At 34.6% G+C, this 17,253-nt stretch overlaps 2 protein-coding genes across 2 annotated transcripts; one reads left to right on the forward strand and one right to left on the reverse strand.

Annotated features, from left to right (window-relative positions):
- Window positions 1-223: 223 nt before the first annotated feature.
- Window positions 224-2,647, reverse strand: LOC140450888 (uncharacterized). Its single transcript, XM_072544571.1, has 5 exons — window positions 2,149-2,647; window positions 1,771-2,089; window positions 1,525-1,685; window positions 1,329-1,464; window positions 224-480 (listed from the first exon to the last, which is right to left on the reverse strand). The coding sequence occupies exons 1-5, from the start codon at window positions 2,512-2,514 to the stop codon at window positions 224-226; spliced, it is 1,239 nt and encodes a 412-aa protein (XP_072400672.1). The 5' UTR covers window positions 2,515-2,647.
- Window positions 2,648-5,091: 2,444 nt separating this feature from the next.
- LOC140450889 (uncharacterized) lies at window positions 5,092-5,977 on the forward strand. Its single transcript, XM_072544572.1, has 2 exons — window positions 5,092-5,109; window positions 5,318-5,977. Exons 1-2 carry the CDS (start codon window positions 5,092-5,094, stop codon window positions 5,975-5,977), a joined length of 678 nt encoding a protein of 225 aa, XP_072400673.1.
- Window positions 5,978-17,253: the final 11,276 nt, after the last annotated feature.

A 17,253-nucleotide genomic window follows, 5' to 3' on the forward strand; every position in this document is an offset into this window, starting at 1 on the left:
CACTTAAGAGATTTTATCCGTCTTTAATCTCTCTCGCTTTTCGTTGACTTTCTGTCTGGCTTTAGAAAATATCCTTTCACAGGGGACAGATGTAGCCATAATACAAAGCCTAGTCTTCATAATTTGGTATAATTTTGGGTAAATGTGCTTCCTCTGGTGCCACCACAATAGAGGATCCTAGGTTATACCGTAGCTATCTTTTCTCGGTAAAATGCTTGCTTAATTATTGGTGCTGTTGAACTTCCTTGTCAAAATCTTTCCATAAATTTTGAAGTAGATCTTCCTTATACGGTATATTTTGAATTGGTTGTTCAATATTTTCCTCTTCGTTTTCTTTTTGTGTGGGTAATTTTGTGTTGGCTACCTTGCTGTACAAATTCTCTACTGCTTTGCGATACTGTTTTTCGTCTATGAAACCAAATTTTTTAAATCTGGGGTACAAGATTGTTGCTTGAGCTATTAAAGTATGTTCCTCTATATCTGAAAATCTTTGTTTTAGTTCAAATTGCAGATTTTTTACCATATTTTAAACCTGAGGCATCATTGTATTTATGTCAAATGAATTCATGTGTTTCCTAATTTGTTTGTAATAAAATATTATTGACGAAGCACTAACTTTTTGCTCGGAACTTATGGCAGTTGTAACTAAATTAAAAATTTCCAGAACTTTAATGGACTGTTCAGCAATAGTCCAGTCTTCGTTTTGTAGAGGCCAAACAGATTCTGTAGCTGAACTATTTAAAACTGCCAATGTTGATATGATTGCATTTTTCATCTGTAAAATTCTCTTAATCATATCAAATGTGAAATTCCATCACGTAACTACATCATTTTTTAACTTTAGTGATGGTATATCCATTCGCCAAATCTCGGACTGTTGCCAAAAAACTGACAACGTCGCAATATAGCTAACTAGTTCATCAATTAAACATCAACAAACACATTTTGAGTTTTTAACCTGTCTGATCTATTATCCTTTTGTGTGCCTTGTTCTCAAAAAGGATTTATTTGTGAAAAGATCAACTCTCGGTCAGTCCGCACAGCTATTAAGTAAATGCAAAACAGATGTTACAGCTTAGGGAAGGTTTCAAACTTTCACGTAGTGTCAATGGCTTACTGTGTTATATGACACAATAGTGTTGACACACTGAGTTGATACAATAAACTGCGCCAGTGTTGCTGTATCAACACCTAAAAATTTAGTGTGTTACCCATCTTTACTTAGAAATGTTAAAAAAAACAGAGCATATCAGAAATTTAATGATTTTTATTAAGACATTTTTTGTTTCTATCGACCATTTTCGGTAAAAAACATTTATAAAAAAAACTATTGAGTTTTTCTATCATTCGAGCCCAAAGTTCTTCATCTCGCTCAATCTTTTCAATAAATAGGGGCTCTGTATCATTAACATATACTACAAAGTAGCAATAATCTTTTCGAGCAATATTAAGTTGGCCTTGAATCTAAAAAAATAAATATTATATTTTCTAAAAATATGTAAAAAATTGTAAGTAGGTATGTACCTGATACATGTAATAATGGTTCTTTTTTAACTGTAATGTTCCATTTTTATTTTCCAATGGCATGTTTTTTAGCGTCTCTACTGCCTCCAACAGGGACTTGCCACTTTTATGCACCTTCAGAAGGCATTTAACTTCCAACAAACTATTATCATCTACAATTCCTGAAATAGTAACTAATGTAATTTGTTTCAAAATAAAAATTCACGAAAACGTGTAATGTGTAATGAAATTGAATGTGTATATTACCATCTGGAGTAGCAGCAAGATGATTGTAAATATTATCAATAAATATTCCACACTTCTGTACTCTCTTTTCAGGATTTAATTCAATGAATCTTTGTCTTGCGACATCTTCCTTATCTTTCCCATAAAGGGTATATTCGTTATCCCAAGAGGGTGCAATCATTGTTTTTATTAAATTTCTACAGCTTGTATTAGGCCTTCTTTTGCAAATTAATCCAAAGTAAGAAGCCGTTAACCTATTTCTTTTAATATGCCTGTAGAAAGCATTGTTCCATTGACCAACGGTTTGTCTTTCGATCACCGGGATCTCTTCTGGTTGCACCTAAAATAATGATTAAATTTATTTTCATTAAAAAAAAAAAATAAAAATCTGAAATTTACTTGTATGGTTTTTAGAATCCTAGAATATTCCGACTGATATTCATCTTCGGTTAATGAAGGCTGTAAAGCGCGAGGACCATATTCAGTATTCTTTTTACTTTGTCTACTTCTTTTTTTTCGGTAAGGTGAAACAAAATCCAGTTTTCGCTTAGATTTTAATTCCACAGCCCGTTGGTTTTCTTGTATATTTTGTTTAAAATACTTTCCTGGTGACCTCTTTAATATACTTCTCCACTCTTTTTCCTGCCATTCTACACCTTCGTTGTAACGCAGCCCTGACATTGCTGAGCGACACCTGAAACTACCCCTCCCAGAGAGGTTTAGCCTCTTGCCCGCATTAAATTTACACAAAATGGACATGTACATTTCAGCACGATTATTGGTTTCTTTATCAATTAATCGGTGACCTTTAGAAATGAGTCTCTGCAAAGAACCTGCAAAATGTAGTTATATAAAAAAGTGCAACTGATAAATATGTATAAAGACAAACTAATGGGAGTGCCGGTTTTAACGTACCATTTATATGAAAGTATAAGCCAGTATTTTTAACTAATGTCATCAAATGTGCATCTGATTGCTGGTGTTTTGTACAATACTGATCGCTACAAACAGCATGGTTGCCAAAGACGTGGTCTATACTTTTTTCCAAATTTGCTTTTAAATTTTCCACATCAGCATAAGCAGCCGAATTAATTATTTTTGTACAGCAATTCTGCAGTTCTTTAATTTTATTGTTAGTCAGAAGTGCTCTAGCTTCTTTGTTGACTGTAGTATCAGCTTTAATTTTATATAAAGCTTTTCCATAATTTTTAATTGCATGGTTGCGACATTCTATTTTTGTTACATATTGTCCATAGGCAACCTCTTCACGAATTTTAGCATATACACTAGAGTCTCCATCTGCTATAAACTGCAAAAATTTAAGTCCATGAAGAATTTGGCTTTGTTTAAACCCCTCAACTATTATTGATGTCTCCATTGCGGTGGATGATCCTTGCCAGTTTTTATAACAAGTGTGAAGAGGTACAGGCTCGTTTTTAGATTCATAACGGGCACAGAATGAACAATACTTATTTCTAACTCCCAAATATAATAATTTTTTAGTAAATTTTCCAATAATAACTGCCTAAAATGTAAGAAATTTAGGTTTGTAACATAATAGTCTATGAATATACATACAACTCCCGATGATGCATTATAGCTATGTCCATAAGATCTGTGACTCCAACCTCCGTCACAATACACAGTAGTCCATGGTATGCCATCAGAATCTAGTTGCCCTTCTGCTATAGCCAATTCTCTTTCCTTTATACCAGCTTCTTCCATGGACTTCCATAATCCTTCTATCCACTTACCCCCAAGTTCAATTTCAATATTATGGAACAATCGATAAGACATGGAAGGAATATCTAATGCACCTTTAAAAAAATCAAAGAAACTAAATTTGTACTTTATTACTGCATTATCACAAACCTAGCAATCCTGTTAACTGTGCATATGTACCACCTGTTGATAATGTGCCCCAAACAGCTCCATAATTAATAGTTGACTGCTCACAAGGGTTTTCTGTTGACTTTTCAGTCTTATAGCCACACATGTTGCATAGTAGTATCACTGTTGAAACTAAACCTTTATGTTTTTCATCAATTATCTGTAGATTTCCCATCGTACAAACTTTCGAATGAGCAAACTGTAAGTTTAAAGCCCACTGTAGGACATAATGTAAGTCAACAATTCGGTGTCCATTAAGTGTTTGTTTTACTGGTTCTTTTTGAATTTCCAGAGGATGATTCTTAATGCTAAAATTGAAACATGTTTGTTGGTAATTAAAAAGACATCATGTATTATACTTTCATATTCTTTACCTTTCATATTCTTCTGAAGAAATAAAGCTAAACTCATGTAAATCTGATGAGGTTGATTGCACTGTTTCTTTGCTAAAAAAAAAAACAGAAGTATTGCTGTCTTATATCTTGTCAGTCCATGTAAATCTAACACAATTTTACAATGAAATTTGGTATGGTTGTAGTTTTCAAAATGCCTCTTCTTAAGTCTTTTTTTATAATAAGATATTCTAAACCCTTTGATTTAACAAATTCGTTACTGCTTACAGAATGACACACATAAATGACTTGAGTATGTTGGATAAAGTTATTTACACTAAATTGATCTAAAATGAGCTCCTGAATTTGCATTCTTTTTATGCAGAGTAGTTATAACAAAAGACAAAATTTACATGATACTGACAATACTTTTTCACATGATGACCATTTTTTCAAGCAATGTAAATAAAATATCAATATAGATACTCACTTCTCTTTGTCACTTGTAGAACCACAAGCTACTACTGAAATTTCTTTTTTATTTTTCTGACATTTAATCAATGTGCGACTACGCTTGGTTAGTCTTTTATTAAAGGACTTTAATCTAGGCATTTTGTTCACACCTGAAAAATATTTAATAGATAACCTTTGGCATACCAAAAGCACAAAACAAAATCCCATTATTTAACTAATACTTAAATATTAGCAACACTACTAATGTTAACATAAAACAAAAACAAAAATTTTGTGGGTGGCCTTGGCTACCATCGTCAAATGAACTTCATACACACGAATTATGATAGCAACAGGTACTTACCTATCTATTTTCTTCAATATTAGGAAACAAGACTGGTATACACTATTTAAAATGTTTATAAAACTAAAAAAACAACACTCAAAATCAAAACAGCAACCTCAAAGGTAAATAAATAACAACAAAACACGATTCAAAATTAAAAAAAAATATATGGAATGATCCAATCCGAAAATAAAAATTTCTGAAACTTCTACTAATAGCTCATATCAACTTACATTGAACAAGACTGCCGGTGCCGATTGAGAGCGAACTGTACCGATCGTATTATATTATAACTCCCAGTACTTGCCCTCACTGGCAACTATGTCGCTGTTCAGAGAAGTAAATTTCGGGAAAATTAAAAAATTAGAATATGATGCACGTGCTGCCATCTACTCAAAGAATTGTTAAACGTTAGTTTATTTGAATGCCACTCATTTTAACTGCGGCGTGAACATACCCCCTTAACAATTTTTCGAGAAAGATATGCTGTCTAGTTTTGCCCAAAATATCAGGGAACTTGCCCTATACACACGTCAATCGTTCTCAGATCAATATTCCAACAGATTTACTTCTAGCTGACCAGAATTTTGAAAAACCTGGTCCAGTAGACCTTCTTATTGGTGCTGACACATTCTGGGATATTTTAAGCGTAGGACAAATTAAACTTGGTCCTGGGTTACCCATCATTCAAAAAACCACTCTTGGTTGGATAATCTCTGGCCCCATTCCAACAAAGATTCAACATCACTCCCCACAAAATTGTTATTTTTCTTCCACAATCCAATTAGATGTACAGCTTACAAAGTTTTGGGAACTAGAGCAATGTCCCAAAACCAAGCTTGTTTCCGAAGAAGACACCTATTGTGAAAATCACTTTAAGCAACACATTTCTCGCCATTGTGATGGTCGTTTTATCACTACTCTTCCTCTAAAGGAATCTCCATCAATCTTAGGGGATTCTAAAACTTCTGCTAAAACACGTTTTCTAAACTTAGAGAGAAAACTTGAAAACAACATTCAATTAAAATCAGAATATCATAACTTCATACTTGAATACATTAAACTTGGCCACATGTCCCTAACACGGGACACTGACGATAATTCTGGATTCTTCTTACCTCATCATTGTGTTTTCAAGGAATCATCAACCAGCACAAAATTAAGAGTTGTATTTAACGGTAGTGCAAAAACTACCACAGGCTACTAATTAAATCATCATGTATGTCGGTCCTCACTTACAAGATAACTTATTTTACATTTTACTTAGATTTCGACAACATAAATTGGTACTAGGGGCAGATATCACTAAAATGTATCGTCAAGTTTTCATAACGCCAGAACAACGTTATCTTCAAAAGATCCTTTGGAGATTTAATACAAATGATGAGATTTCTGTCTACACACTAAACACTGTTACATATGGCACTGCATCAGCAGCATTTCTTGCCATTAGGTCTCTTCATGAAATTGCCTACCGACATATCTCAGAACACCCAAAGGTTGCTTCTATCATTTTACATGACTTTTATGTAAATGACTAACTGGCGCGATACATCTGAAGAACTCAGAGAAATCAAGGAAACCATTTCAGACTTATTATCTTCTTACGGTTTTCCTCTAAGAAAATGGACTACTAATGATTCGTCTTTACAAATTCATTCTGATCCTGAATTCCTCTCTATTGGTTCTGACGAACACAACAAAACACTAGGATTACTCTGGAATCCGTCTTCTGATTCCCTACAATATTCTATAAATCTCTCCACAACAAACTCAAAGGTTAGCAAAAGACAAATTTTGTCTTGTACAGCACAAATATTTGATCCTTTAGGGCTACTTTCACCAGTAATAGTTACATCCAAAATTATTCTTAAAGAGCTCTGGAAGCTCAAGATAAGTTGGGATGAGTCCGTTCCTGAAAGTATTTACACACTTTGGACGAAATACTACTTCGAGCTCACAAAATTAAATACTTTAAAAATACCTAGACATGTACTTTCTTCTAACCCTGTCTCTGTTCAACTTCATGGGTTTTCAGATGCTTCGGAGGCAGCTTACGGTGCTTGCATTTACATATGCTGCACGGATACATTTGGAAATTACACTTCAAATCTTTATTGTGACAAAAACTCTCATGCCATTACGACAGACCTGTCAATCGACGGTATTCAATGGCACTTCATTACCCCACGCGCTCCCCACTTTGGTGGGTTATGGGAGTCAAATATTAAATCAGTTAAGCACCATATGAAACGTGTAGTAGGTAAAGCAATCCTAACATATGAAGAATTTTCTACAGTTTTATATCAAATAGAGGCTTGCCTCAACTCCAGACCACTCTATCCTCTTTCTAATGACCCAAATGACCCTAATCCTCTTACTCCTGCACACTTGTTAATCGGATCTTCATTGACGAGTATACCACAAGAAAACTTAATCGACATGAATGAAAATCGTCTTTCAAGATTTCAAAGGGTGCAACAGTTATTGCAGCACTTTTGGACAAGATGGTCCAAAGAATACATATCCCACCTTCAGCAGCGGGTCAAGTGGAAGGAGAATTGCCAACAGCTGATCAAGCCTGGACGCATGGTTCTTGTTAAGGATGATGGACTTCCTCCCTTAAAGTGGCAGTTAGGTAGAATTTTGAAAACTTACACCGGTAGTGACACTATTGTGCGGTCGGTTACAATAAAAACAAACACTGGTGACATTAAACGACCGGTTGTGAAAATTTGTGTTCTACCAAACCAAGAGCAATAACTTCTCTATGACTATAAGTAACATGATCTTAGGCACTTTCTTTAAAAAACACTATTTATGTAATATTGAAACCCGGTCTTTGGGGTTTCAAGGTGGGGGAGTATATGTTAAGTACGGACCTGCTCGCGCACATCGTAGTTTAAACCCTACTAATTGTGCGCCTGCGTCACGATCCACCCCGATCGAACCGAACGCGCTCCATCGGAGAGGGTTGCTTACGCCGAGATGAACAAGGAGAATGACTACACCCCCGCTTCAATGAAGACATATTTAAATTATATTTAAGTTATTATATTATACAGTTAGTTTGTTGTTTATAGTGTTTGTTTAATAAATTTATACGTGAAATTCTCAAAATCTTTCACACACGCTCTTCCAATCATATAAAATATCTGTTATATGAAAAATGTCGCTAAAAACTATTGCTAAAAATGAGAACTCAAAATTATTTAAATCTCTTAAAAAGTCTTTAGCCAGCTGAACTGATTTGCCGTCTGACTCTTCAGAATTCATTATATTATCAAAAACCTCTTTTAATTTTTCCCAGTCTTCAATAATAACATTGATTAATTTTGAATTAGACGACCATCTTGTCTCTGTAATTGTTGGCATACGTCTAGCTGATGTAGATGCAAGAGCGTACGATCGTTTTGCTGAACTATGAAAAAAAGATGGGATTCCGGTAATAGTTGCAAAAAAAATTCGACATTTTGATATTTTCTTAAAGCTCTGCTGTAAAACAAGATTAAGTCGATGGGCTAGACAATGCACAAAAATTGCTTGTGGGGCATGCGATTTAATTTTTTGTTGAAGTCTATTTAAGTGCCCTGACATCACACTGGCTCCATCGTAACACTGTCCTACAAGATTATGTCGGTATTCCAAAGGCTCTAAAACTGTCGCAGCCATAGTGAATAAATGCTCAGCTGTTCTATCGGCACTTACATCGTAAAATCCCATAAACCTTTCAATTAATAGTCCTTGAGAATTTACGCATCTTAATATTATTGAAGACTGCGACATCTGCGTTATGCCAGTAGTATCATCAATTTGGAGGGAAAAAAATGGACTGTTTTTAATTTCAGTTATAATATTATCATTTATGTAACCAGAAATGCACTCAATCAATTCATTTTGAATTGTTTTTGATTCTCCACTAAAAACATTTTTAATTTTTTCGTAATGATTTTTAGTTTCCAAAGGGCTTTGAACAATTAACAGATTTAATAACTCCTTAAAATTACCCCTGTTACTCGAGTCACTTTTCTCATCATGTCCCCTAAAAGACAACTCTTGTTTGCTGAGGTACAAAACTGCGTCAATAACTGTCCGCAAACAAATCCTGTTTAGTCGAACATTTTCATTAAAATTTAGTTTGTGTAATCTAGCGTTTTCTTTTAAGGCATCGGCAATCGTATTTTGATTTTGTTCGAAATTTCTAAACATTAATTGATCTATTCGATTCTATAAACGATCTATTAATATTCAAAAAATCAACAAAACCGTCTCTATTCCACACAGATTGTTTATTTGAAAAGAGGAGACATGGCCAACAATACAATTTGTCTAACGCTGTGCTACTACACAACCAATTGTATTCTGTGAACCAAGAAGATTTAAAATTAATGTTATACGACTTGCCTGATTTTTTAACTTCCTTTTTTAGTCCTATGTTTAAAATACTGGTTGGTCGACCATGTAAAAGAACATCCCTTTTATCTTCATTTTTCCAATGCCTAAACGGAGTCTCTAATATATTACACACCAAGTCATTAATGGGATTCATGTCTGTCTAAAATTATTTTTGTCCAAACGAAATCCACGAGAACACTTTATATCCGAAACAAACCACAGAGAAATGTATTAACCCTTTGCGGTCGAACGACTTGTCGTATAAGTCGTTGGCATGTATCACATGCCTACTGAACTACGTGTCACTGTTTGAAACACGAAAGTGTACTGAGGTCGTCGTGGCCGTTTAACCAATCTAATATTTCTGACAATATTATTTAAAATAGCTCTATCTTTTTGTCTATTTGTTCTAAATTATTTATATTTGGTAGAAGTGAACAAAATATGTTAAACAAACTATAGGTTGAATTTAAAATTGAATGATGTGTTCATTATAGTCGTATTTGGTTAAAATAAAAATCATGTTTTTATACTACAATTTATTGTTAAATTTTATTTGCATATTTTAAACTTAAAATTTAAATTAAACCTAGGTTGAACTTTATTACAGACTATTTTATATATTCTTTATAAAAAGTATCAATTTGTTTTTCAGTTATAGTCCTGCAATGTATGGTATTTTTCAAAACAATTGCCGGGGTGTAAAGCAGGACATCCTGGGCACGTCTTACAGAAGAAATTGGTAGTTTTCCGTCCACCTGGTTTTGTTCGATCACTGCATACCTGACAATCTGAGTTGCTTTTTGTCGAAAATATTGCATGGAAATTCCCATGTAATCGAATATTGTTATTAATGTTTGCAGTTCTTCGTTTTGCCTTACTTCTGAAATGTCCTACCAATTGCAAAACCAATGATTTTCTGAAGTTTCGCGATCGATAATTTGTTTCATTTTTTTCTGACCGATACAATATAAATGCGTTATTCATAGCAACATCTAACAACCAGAAGAAAACCTTTCGCCACCATTTAGATGATTTTCGCGAAAATGCGCAACTTGTAGAATAATGATCGGCAATATCCACACCTCCCATGAACTTATTGTATTCACAAATTACCGTTGGTTTTTGGATAGTTTCTTCAATCCATCGACCATCAGCTTTTTTAGAGCGTCTTGTCACGTCTTGCACGCTATTATCATATAAAGTAGAGAGCATAAGAACGACTCTTTTATCTTTCCAAGCCAATGCAGATAAAGATTGGTTGTGGAGACAATATACTTCACCTTTTTTTATTTTTCTCGTAGAACCGGCTTTCATTATATGTGGAAGTCCTCGACGATTTGCCATTACAGTCCCTGTTAGATGTATTTTCATTTTCTGTAGTTCTTGGGCTAACAATGGACTTGTGTAATAACGATCAGTAAAAATGTGATAACCACATCCACTAGTAGCATCAACGAGCTTTTGTGCTAAGTGAACTACTATACGCGCTATAGCAGGAAGATCTGGACGAATCAGTGATTCTGTAGTTTGAGTTCCAAAATACGGTTCTAAATTACATACATACCCATTGGTCGAATCAGCAAGCACGAATACCTTTATACCCCATTTAGTGGGCTTGTCTTTATTATAAACTCGGAAAGAAACTCTGCCCTTGAAACCAATTGTGCTCTCATCAACAGCTAGGTGTTTTCCTGGAGTGTAGTATTTTGTAAATGCAGATTCCAGGTGACACAGTACATTTTTTACTTTGCTACTACGGCTTCTTTTACCTAAAGGATTGTTCTGTGGTGGAGAAATATGGAGATTCCAAAAGATTTGAAGAAATCTTTGTTTTGCAAATACATCTTTAAAAAATGGCTGATTATCGATCCAAGAAGAAGAAAAATAGTCTCCTAGTTCACATTTAGGATTTAAACCGATGTTGATTACAACTCCTAAAAAGGCTTTAAATTCTTCCAGTGTGACTGGCTTCCAAGATGCCCAAATTGATCTTTTAGTTAATGGCATATTTATTATAATTTTTTCACGTGCATATCTAAAATCAAAATAGGTAGATAATAATTACAAATTAAAACAGTCAAAATAACTCACATATTTGTTTCATCTACAATTGCTTGTAGTAGCTCGTCTTTAAAAAACAGTTGAAAAAATTCTAGTTCTGATGTTGGTTGATTTAACCTGGGCTGACAGTATCCAACATCTTTGGTAAACGGGAAACTTTTAAATCTCAGTTGATTATCCTCCCATGGCTCCCAAAAATCAACATCTTCTGTAACGGTTTCCTCAAGAAGTCTATGCCCTAGTAGCTATGTCAGCTACTAGGGCCTCTAACTCTGCCTGAGTTAAATATTTTCTTTTACTCATGTTAAAAATACTTTCTTTACAAAACACTTCTTTATATACAAAAACACAATCTTTATAAAATTCACAGAACTCCACATAAACACTTCTCTTTATTTGAAATGTAACGATCTTCAGCACGTGCACGGTCAAACGTAAATACCTTCATAACAATTACCAGGATTTGCTGAAAATCCGATATGGGTGACTCTCAACCGAAATTTACCGAACAATTCAAATATCTTGTTAAAATTGACATCTATTGAATGGTTAACGAGTTATAAGACTTAAGATTTACGGCATGCTAGAAATGGCAATGACTAAATCCGTGTTTTACGATTTTCATGTCTGACATGCCAGGCGACCTGTAGAGCAAATTGTTAGTAAATTTATACGAGTAGTAATGGTGTCATGTGTAACATGCCAACGACCGCAAAGGGTTAATAAAGTGCACTAAACAAATAAACTTAATACTTAATAAATAAACTTAATACTTAATACTGTGACTAAACTAAACTTATATATACTATACTATACACTATACTATATAAAAAATATCTATGTAATAGACTAAATTTCAAAATATTGTCGCTGCAAATACTAAATAGGTACCCATGCAACTAGTGGCCAATGGGTGAAGACGAATAAGATATTTTTCAACGGCACTGCACTTGCTATTTTTCTCAACTATCACTAGCGAAAAGCTGACTTCACGTTGCCATGGTAACCGTGAACGCTTATGCAGATGAATTTCGCATTTCAAAAATAATCTTCAAGCAATCAAAAATAAGAAAGCACCGGGACCTGGAGGCATCTCACCTGAGCTTATAAAATACGGATCAAAAAAATTACACCGGATGATACAATGGATATTTCAGAAAGCCATAAATGGAGAACAGCTCCCAAAGGAATGGACGGCGGCATATATGACATCTATATTTAAGAAATGAGATAGAAAACGATGCGAAAACTACAGAGGAATAAGCGTAATATCATCAATAGGAAGATTATATGGGAAGATACTGCGAAAAAAGATAGAGCAAGCGATAAAAGGCAAAATCGGGGAGGATCAGGCAGGCTTCACGGCAGGAAGATCATGCATAGACCACATATACACACTGGAACAACTGTTGGAAAAGAAAAAAGCAAAAAATAGAGATAGACATTTGGCATTTGTGGATCTGAGAAAGGCGTATGACTCTGTACCAAGGTCAGAACTATGGGAGGCAATGTACAAATTAGAAATACAGACGGAACTCATAGAAGCTACAAAAGCTCTGTATAAAGAAAATAAAGTGTCCATTAAAATGGGAACAAGAATCATAGGAGACTTCACCACAACAAAAGGGCTCCTGCAGGGTTGTTCTACATCTCCAACCCTATTCAAAATATACTTAGAGAAAGCCTTGACTACATGGAAAAGAAAATGCGAAGGCATGGGAGTACCGGTACGGAACGAATACCTATATACGTTGAGTTTTGCAGACGATCAAGTAGTGATTGCACAAGACCAAGACGACCTCAGCTACATGATGAAGAAACTACAAGAAGAATATACCAAGGCTGGCCTAGATATTAACCTCGCAAAAACAGAGTACCTATCTACAAGTGAAGAAGACATAGAAGATCTACAGATTGATGACAACGTAACAATCAAAGGAAAGGATAAATTCAAATACCTGGGGTTTATAATCACGAAAAAGGTAACGACAGAGGAAGCAATTACACAAAGATTAGGACAAACAAGAACAGCAATCCGACAACTTAACTCAGTATGGTGGGATAGACACCTAAATATGAAGACAAAAACGCAGATTTATAAAACATTAGTGCGAAGTATTATGACATATGGGGCCGAAAATTGGACCATAAACAAGAAAAACAGCAGTAAGATAATAGCAACAGAGATGGAATGCCTGCGAAGATGCTGCAGAGTAACAAGAATGGAAAGGAGAAGTAATGACGAAATAAAGCAAAGAACATCAATAGAAACAGACATACTAACATATATAGAACAAAAAAGACTAAAGTGGTATGGACATGTAAGAAGAGCTGGCGACAGCAGATGGATAAAGAGAATAACCGAATGGAGCCCCATAGGAAGGAGAAAAAGAGGACGACCCCGAAAATCCTGGAGGAACGAAGTAGACGACGCCATGAGTAAGAGAGGACTAAACGATGGAGAATGGAACAACAGAGAGAGATGGAAACGGTTTAGCGAGGGAAGGCAGTGAATACTGTAGAATCCTTAAATATATATATATAATCTTCACCGTCCTATTCCTGAATCATACGCACTACACAGCAAGTGACACAGGTCAGGACTTGACCGTCAAGTACCTACCGCACCGCTAATAAAGTTAGCTGTCTTTTTAAATTTTTAGATTAATTAAAAAAGAATAAATAATTGATTTCAGAATTTAGATATATTAATGTTGCTTTTGTTTTTTATTTGTCTCAATTTAATTATATTTTTTTAGTGAACCTCACCTTCACCTACTTCACCTGGCCGGCCGCCACTGCAATGGAGAATGGAAAGTACCCAGACAGTACCTATTATTCTATCTACTACTGGTGTTATTTCCAAAAATCTCCTAGCGAACATAAAACAGCTGGGTCTAAATGAACATCACTACAAGGCCATGCAGAAAGCTGTACTCCTCGCGACGCAATTGAATCATTGCGTAGAGACATTGGACAAATAACGGAATACATCCGAGGAATAAGAAATAGAAAAATCATCAAGAGAGCTGAAGAGATATTGCGGAACACTTAAGACACAACATGATCCAGAAAATAACAAACCGCAACAGTGCATGGACACATTAAAAGAAAAACTTTTCGTTTATTCAGGCCGCCTAAGGAGATACAAAGTAAGTAACAACCGAAAATGCGACAATATATTTTTTGAGCATGCAGAGAAGGCGTTTTATAGGAAACTTAATTCCACTATAGAAAATGAAAATAAATCATACCCAAGCCAAGAAGAAATTCATGAGTTCTGGGGATATCAACTTTCAACGCCAGCTACTCATAACACCAATGCTGGATAGATAGATGACACAACGAACAACAACTGTCAACATTACAATAATATTCCTTACGAACCCTTCACCACCGAAGAAGTCTCAAATACTATCTCAAAGAGGACTATAACTGGACATCTCTTGGACCAGACGGAGTTCTGAACTTCTGGTTAAAGAAGTTTTGTGTTCATGAGTGTTTGTCAGTATTGATTAATCATGTTATCTCTAATCCGCAGGAAACACCATCATTTCTTACACAGGGAACCACTTACCTAATATTAAAGGATCAAAATAACACCCAAGATCCACCCAAGTACCGCCCAATTACTTGCCTTCCAACTTTGTACAATTTGATCACATCCCATAGACAAGTAATATAATATATAGAAATAGATAGGCAACTCAATGTATAAATTTCGTTCATTAGAACCACTTGCGGCTGGGTTCATTACTAATAATCTTTTGGCGGGAAATTCAAATGGACACCCCTTACATACCTTTTAGCGCCTCTTGCGGGCTCTTTCGTCACTAATTAAAATTTACTAGAAAATATCTTATTATTTTCCGATGAAATAATCTCACATGTATTATTAAAAAAATAAAAGGATGTAAGGTAAGGCAGGGCAAGTGCGGACCAAATATTTATTAAGTTTAACTTTACAATAAATTTGGTGATGACTTTCTGTGAAAAACTGATTGAAATTCTGGAGTAATATAACTATTATCCTAAGAAATTTGTTTACGAATGTTCGTGGTAATAACGTATTTTTAAACATATTTTTTTGTTTAAATACTGCTTAAATACAATGTTGCGCACTTGCCCCACCAAAATGGGGCAAGAGCGTACATACATAGTATAGATTTTACTCTTGTTTTGTATTAATCTTAAATACCAATAAGAGCATATTATCTACTCTTTATATCAAATATTGCTTATTTTAGAATAAAACTTTTTTTTTCTCTATCTTGTTTCCTTTTCATTTTGTTTTCCTCTGCAAGTTGCCTCTCTGCTTCATTTGTTTTAGTTCTCTGATACACTTCTTCTGATGTGATGACTTCTGACCCAGCACAAATTCTAATTTTCTTTTTGAAATTGGTATTGGTAGAATGACTCTTGATTGTTTTTAATAATAATTCTTTAAAAGAAACTTCAGGGGTGATTTCGTTTAAGTCTGTTTCATAGGAAGTAGTATGTATTGGTACTGATGTCGAGGGAATATCGTTAGAATCAGTTATTATTTGATCGTCGATTGGTCGATTAATATTAGATATTACTAAGCCTCTAAAACTGTGTCTGAATTATTTTGAGACTCTTTCCATTTTCTCAATACTGCTGGATCGAACACATTATCTGGAATTATGTTGTGATTAAGAGGATATATTCCTGCTTTCTCGAAACTTTTTTTTTACAATTGTTGTCTCAGTGTCATTCCATATTTCTCCCAAAATTTTAGCAAATTATTTTTTTGGTAATTTTACACCAAGATGAGTCGTTGCCAGTGCACTAGTTTTTGATCCCAACGGCTTTCAAGAGACTTCATAATACATAGGTCTAGTGCTTGAAGGAGATGGCTGGAATGCGGTGGTAATTTCAGGATAGTAATATTTTCTGCTCTAGCTAGTTCAATAACCTTCAAGCCTACATGAGTGGAATGTCCATCGCAAATGAGGAGTGCTGGTCTTTCGTTGCCTAAATTTTTTACAAAACTACTAACGAAGTAATTTTCAAATACAGCAGTTTCCATCCATCCATTTGAAGTTGTAGCATACATTGTTCCTGGAACTGTACCTTCTGGTGCACACCGTTGATCCCAAAAATTTTTACCTTTATATATAACTAAAGGCGGTAACTTTTGTCCACGTGCACTAATTGTTAATAAAACTGATATATTTTCTTTCCCTGACGTGCTCGTAGTTCTTGTGCATGGCTCACCTTTGGCACCTACTACTTTGGTTTTGGAAGAATCTTTACAGAAACTAGTCTCATCGCAGTTAAAGATCAAATGGGGTTTATCTGCTATACCTAATTCTTGAATAGTATTCTGTAGTAACTTAAAATATCCTTTAACTATAAATGGATCACACGATTTCTTGCGAGCAATTTCTACAGCCTGGAGTTTCTTTACAGACAAGTTATGTCGTCTCATAAAAGAAATCAGCCAGTCTTTGTTAGGTCGTCCATCTTTAAAAGGAGTTTTTAATTTATTTTGTCTTACATATTCTCCTACTAGGTTTATTACTTCTTTTTTACATAAGCCAAAACCATTTTTTTCCATGGACCGTAGTCCTAAAGCAATTTGTGTTTCTATCTGAAATCCTAAAGCTGTACGTCTTCCATATGAATCAGACTTTGAGCCTCTTCTCCCTTTAACATGATCAATTATTGTATCTAATGGTATCTTATAGAATTTACTAGCGTTATAGGCATTACGTCGTAGACATTTTACACCATTAATTGCTAAATTTAAATCTTCCTTAGAGTATGATTTACCTCTATCAGATTTACGTATATAATTTCTTATCATTTTATGAAATAGAACCTGAAACAATAAAAAAATACATAAAGATGATATAATAAAATAATAATGGGGAAAGAGCATAGTACCATGCACTTGCCCCATCTACTACTTACGCACTTTCCCCACCACGAGTTTATGCAGGGACAAGAGCACATCATATATTAACAGAAGAAATATTTTAAAAGTGAGAAAAATACTAT

Source organism: Diabrotica undecimpunctata, chromosome 9, assembly GCF_040954645.1.
Source record: "Diabrotica undecimpunctata isolate CICGRU chromosome 9, icDiaUnde3, whole genome shotgun sequence".
Taxonomy (NCBI): Eukaryota; Metazoa; Arthropoda; class Insecta; order Coleoptera; family Chrysomelidae; genus Diabrotica; species Diabrotica undecimpunctata.

Coding starts and splice junctions, on each gene's coding strand:
- LOC140450888 (XM_072544571.1), bottom strand. CDS start 2,514: ATGTACATGTCCATTTTGTGTAAATTTAATGCGGGCAAGAGGCTAAAC. Junction 1,465..1,524: donor ACCATTATTACATGTATCAG/GTACATACCTAC, acceptor TTATTTTTTTAG/ATTCAAGGCCAACTTAATAT. Junction 481..1,328: donor AATGATAGAAAAACTCAATA/GTTTTTTTTATA, acceptor AAAGATTTTCAG/ATATAGAGGAACATACTTTA.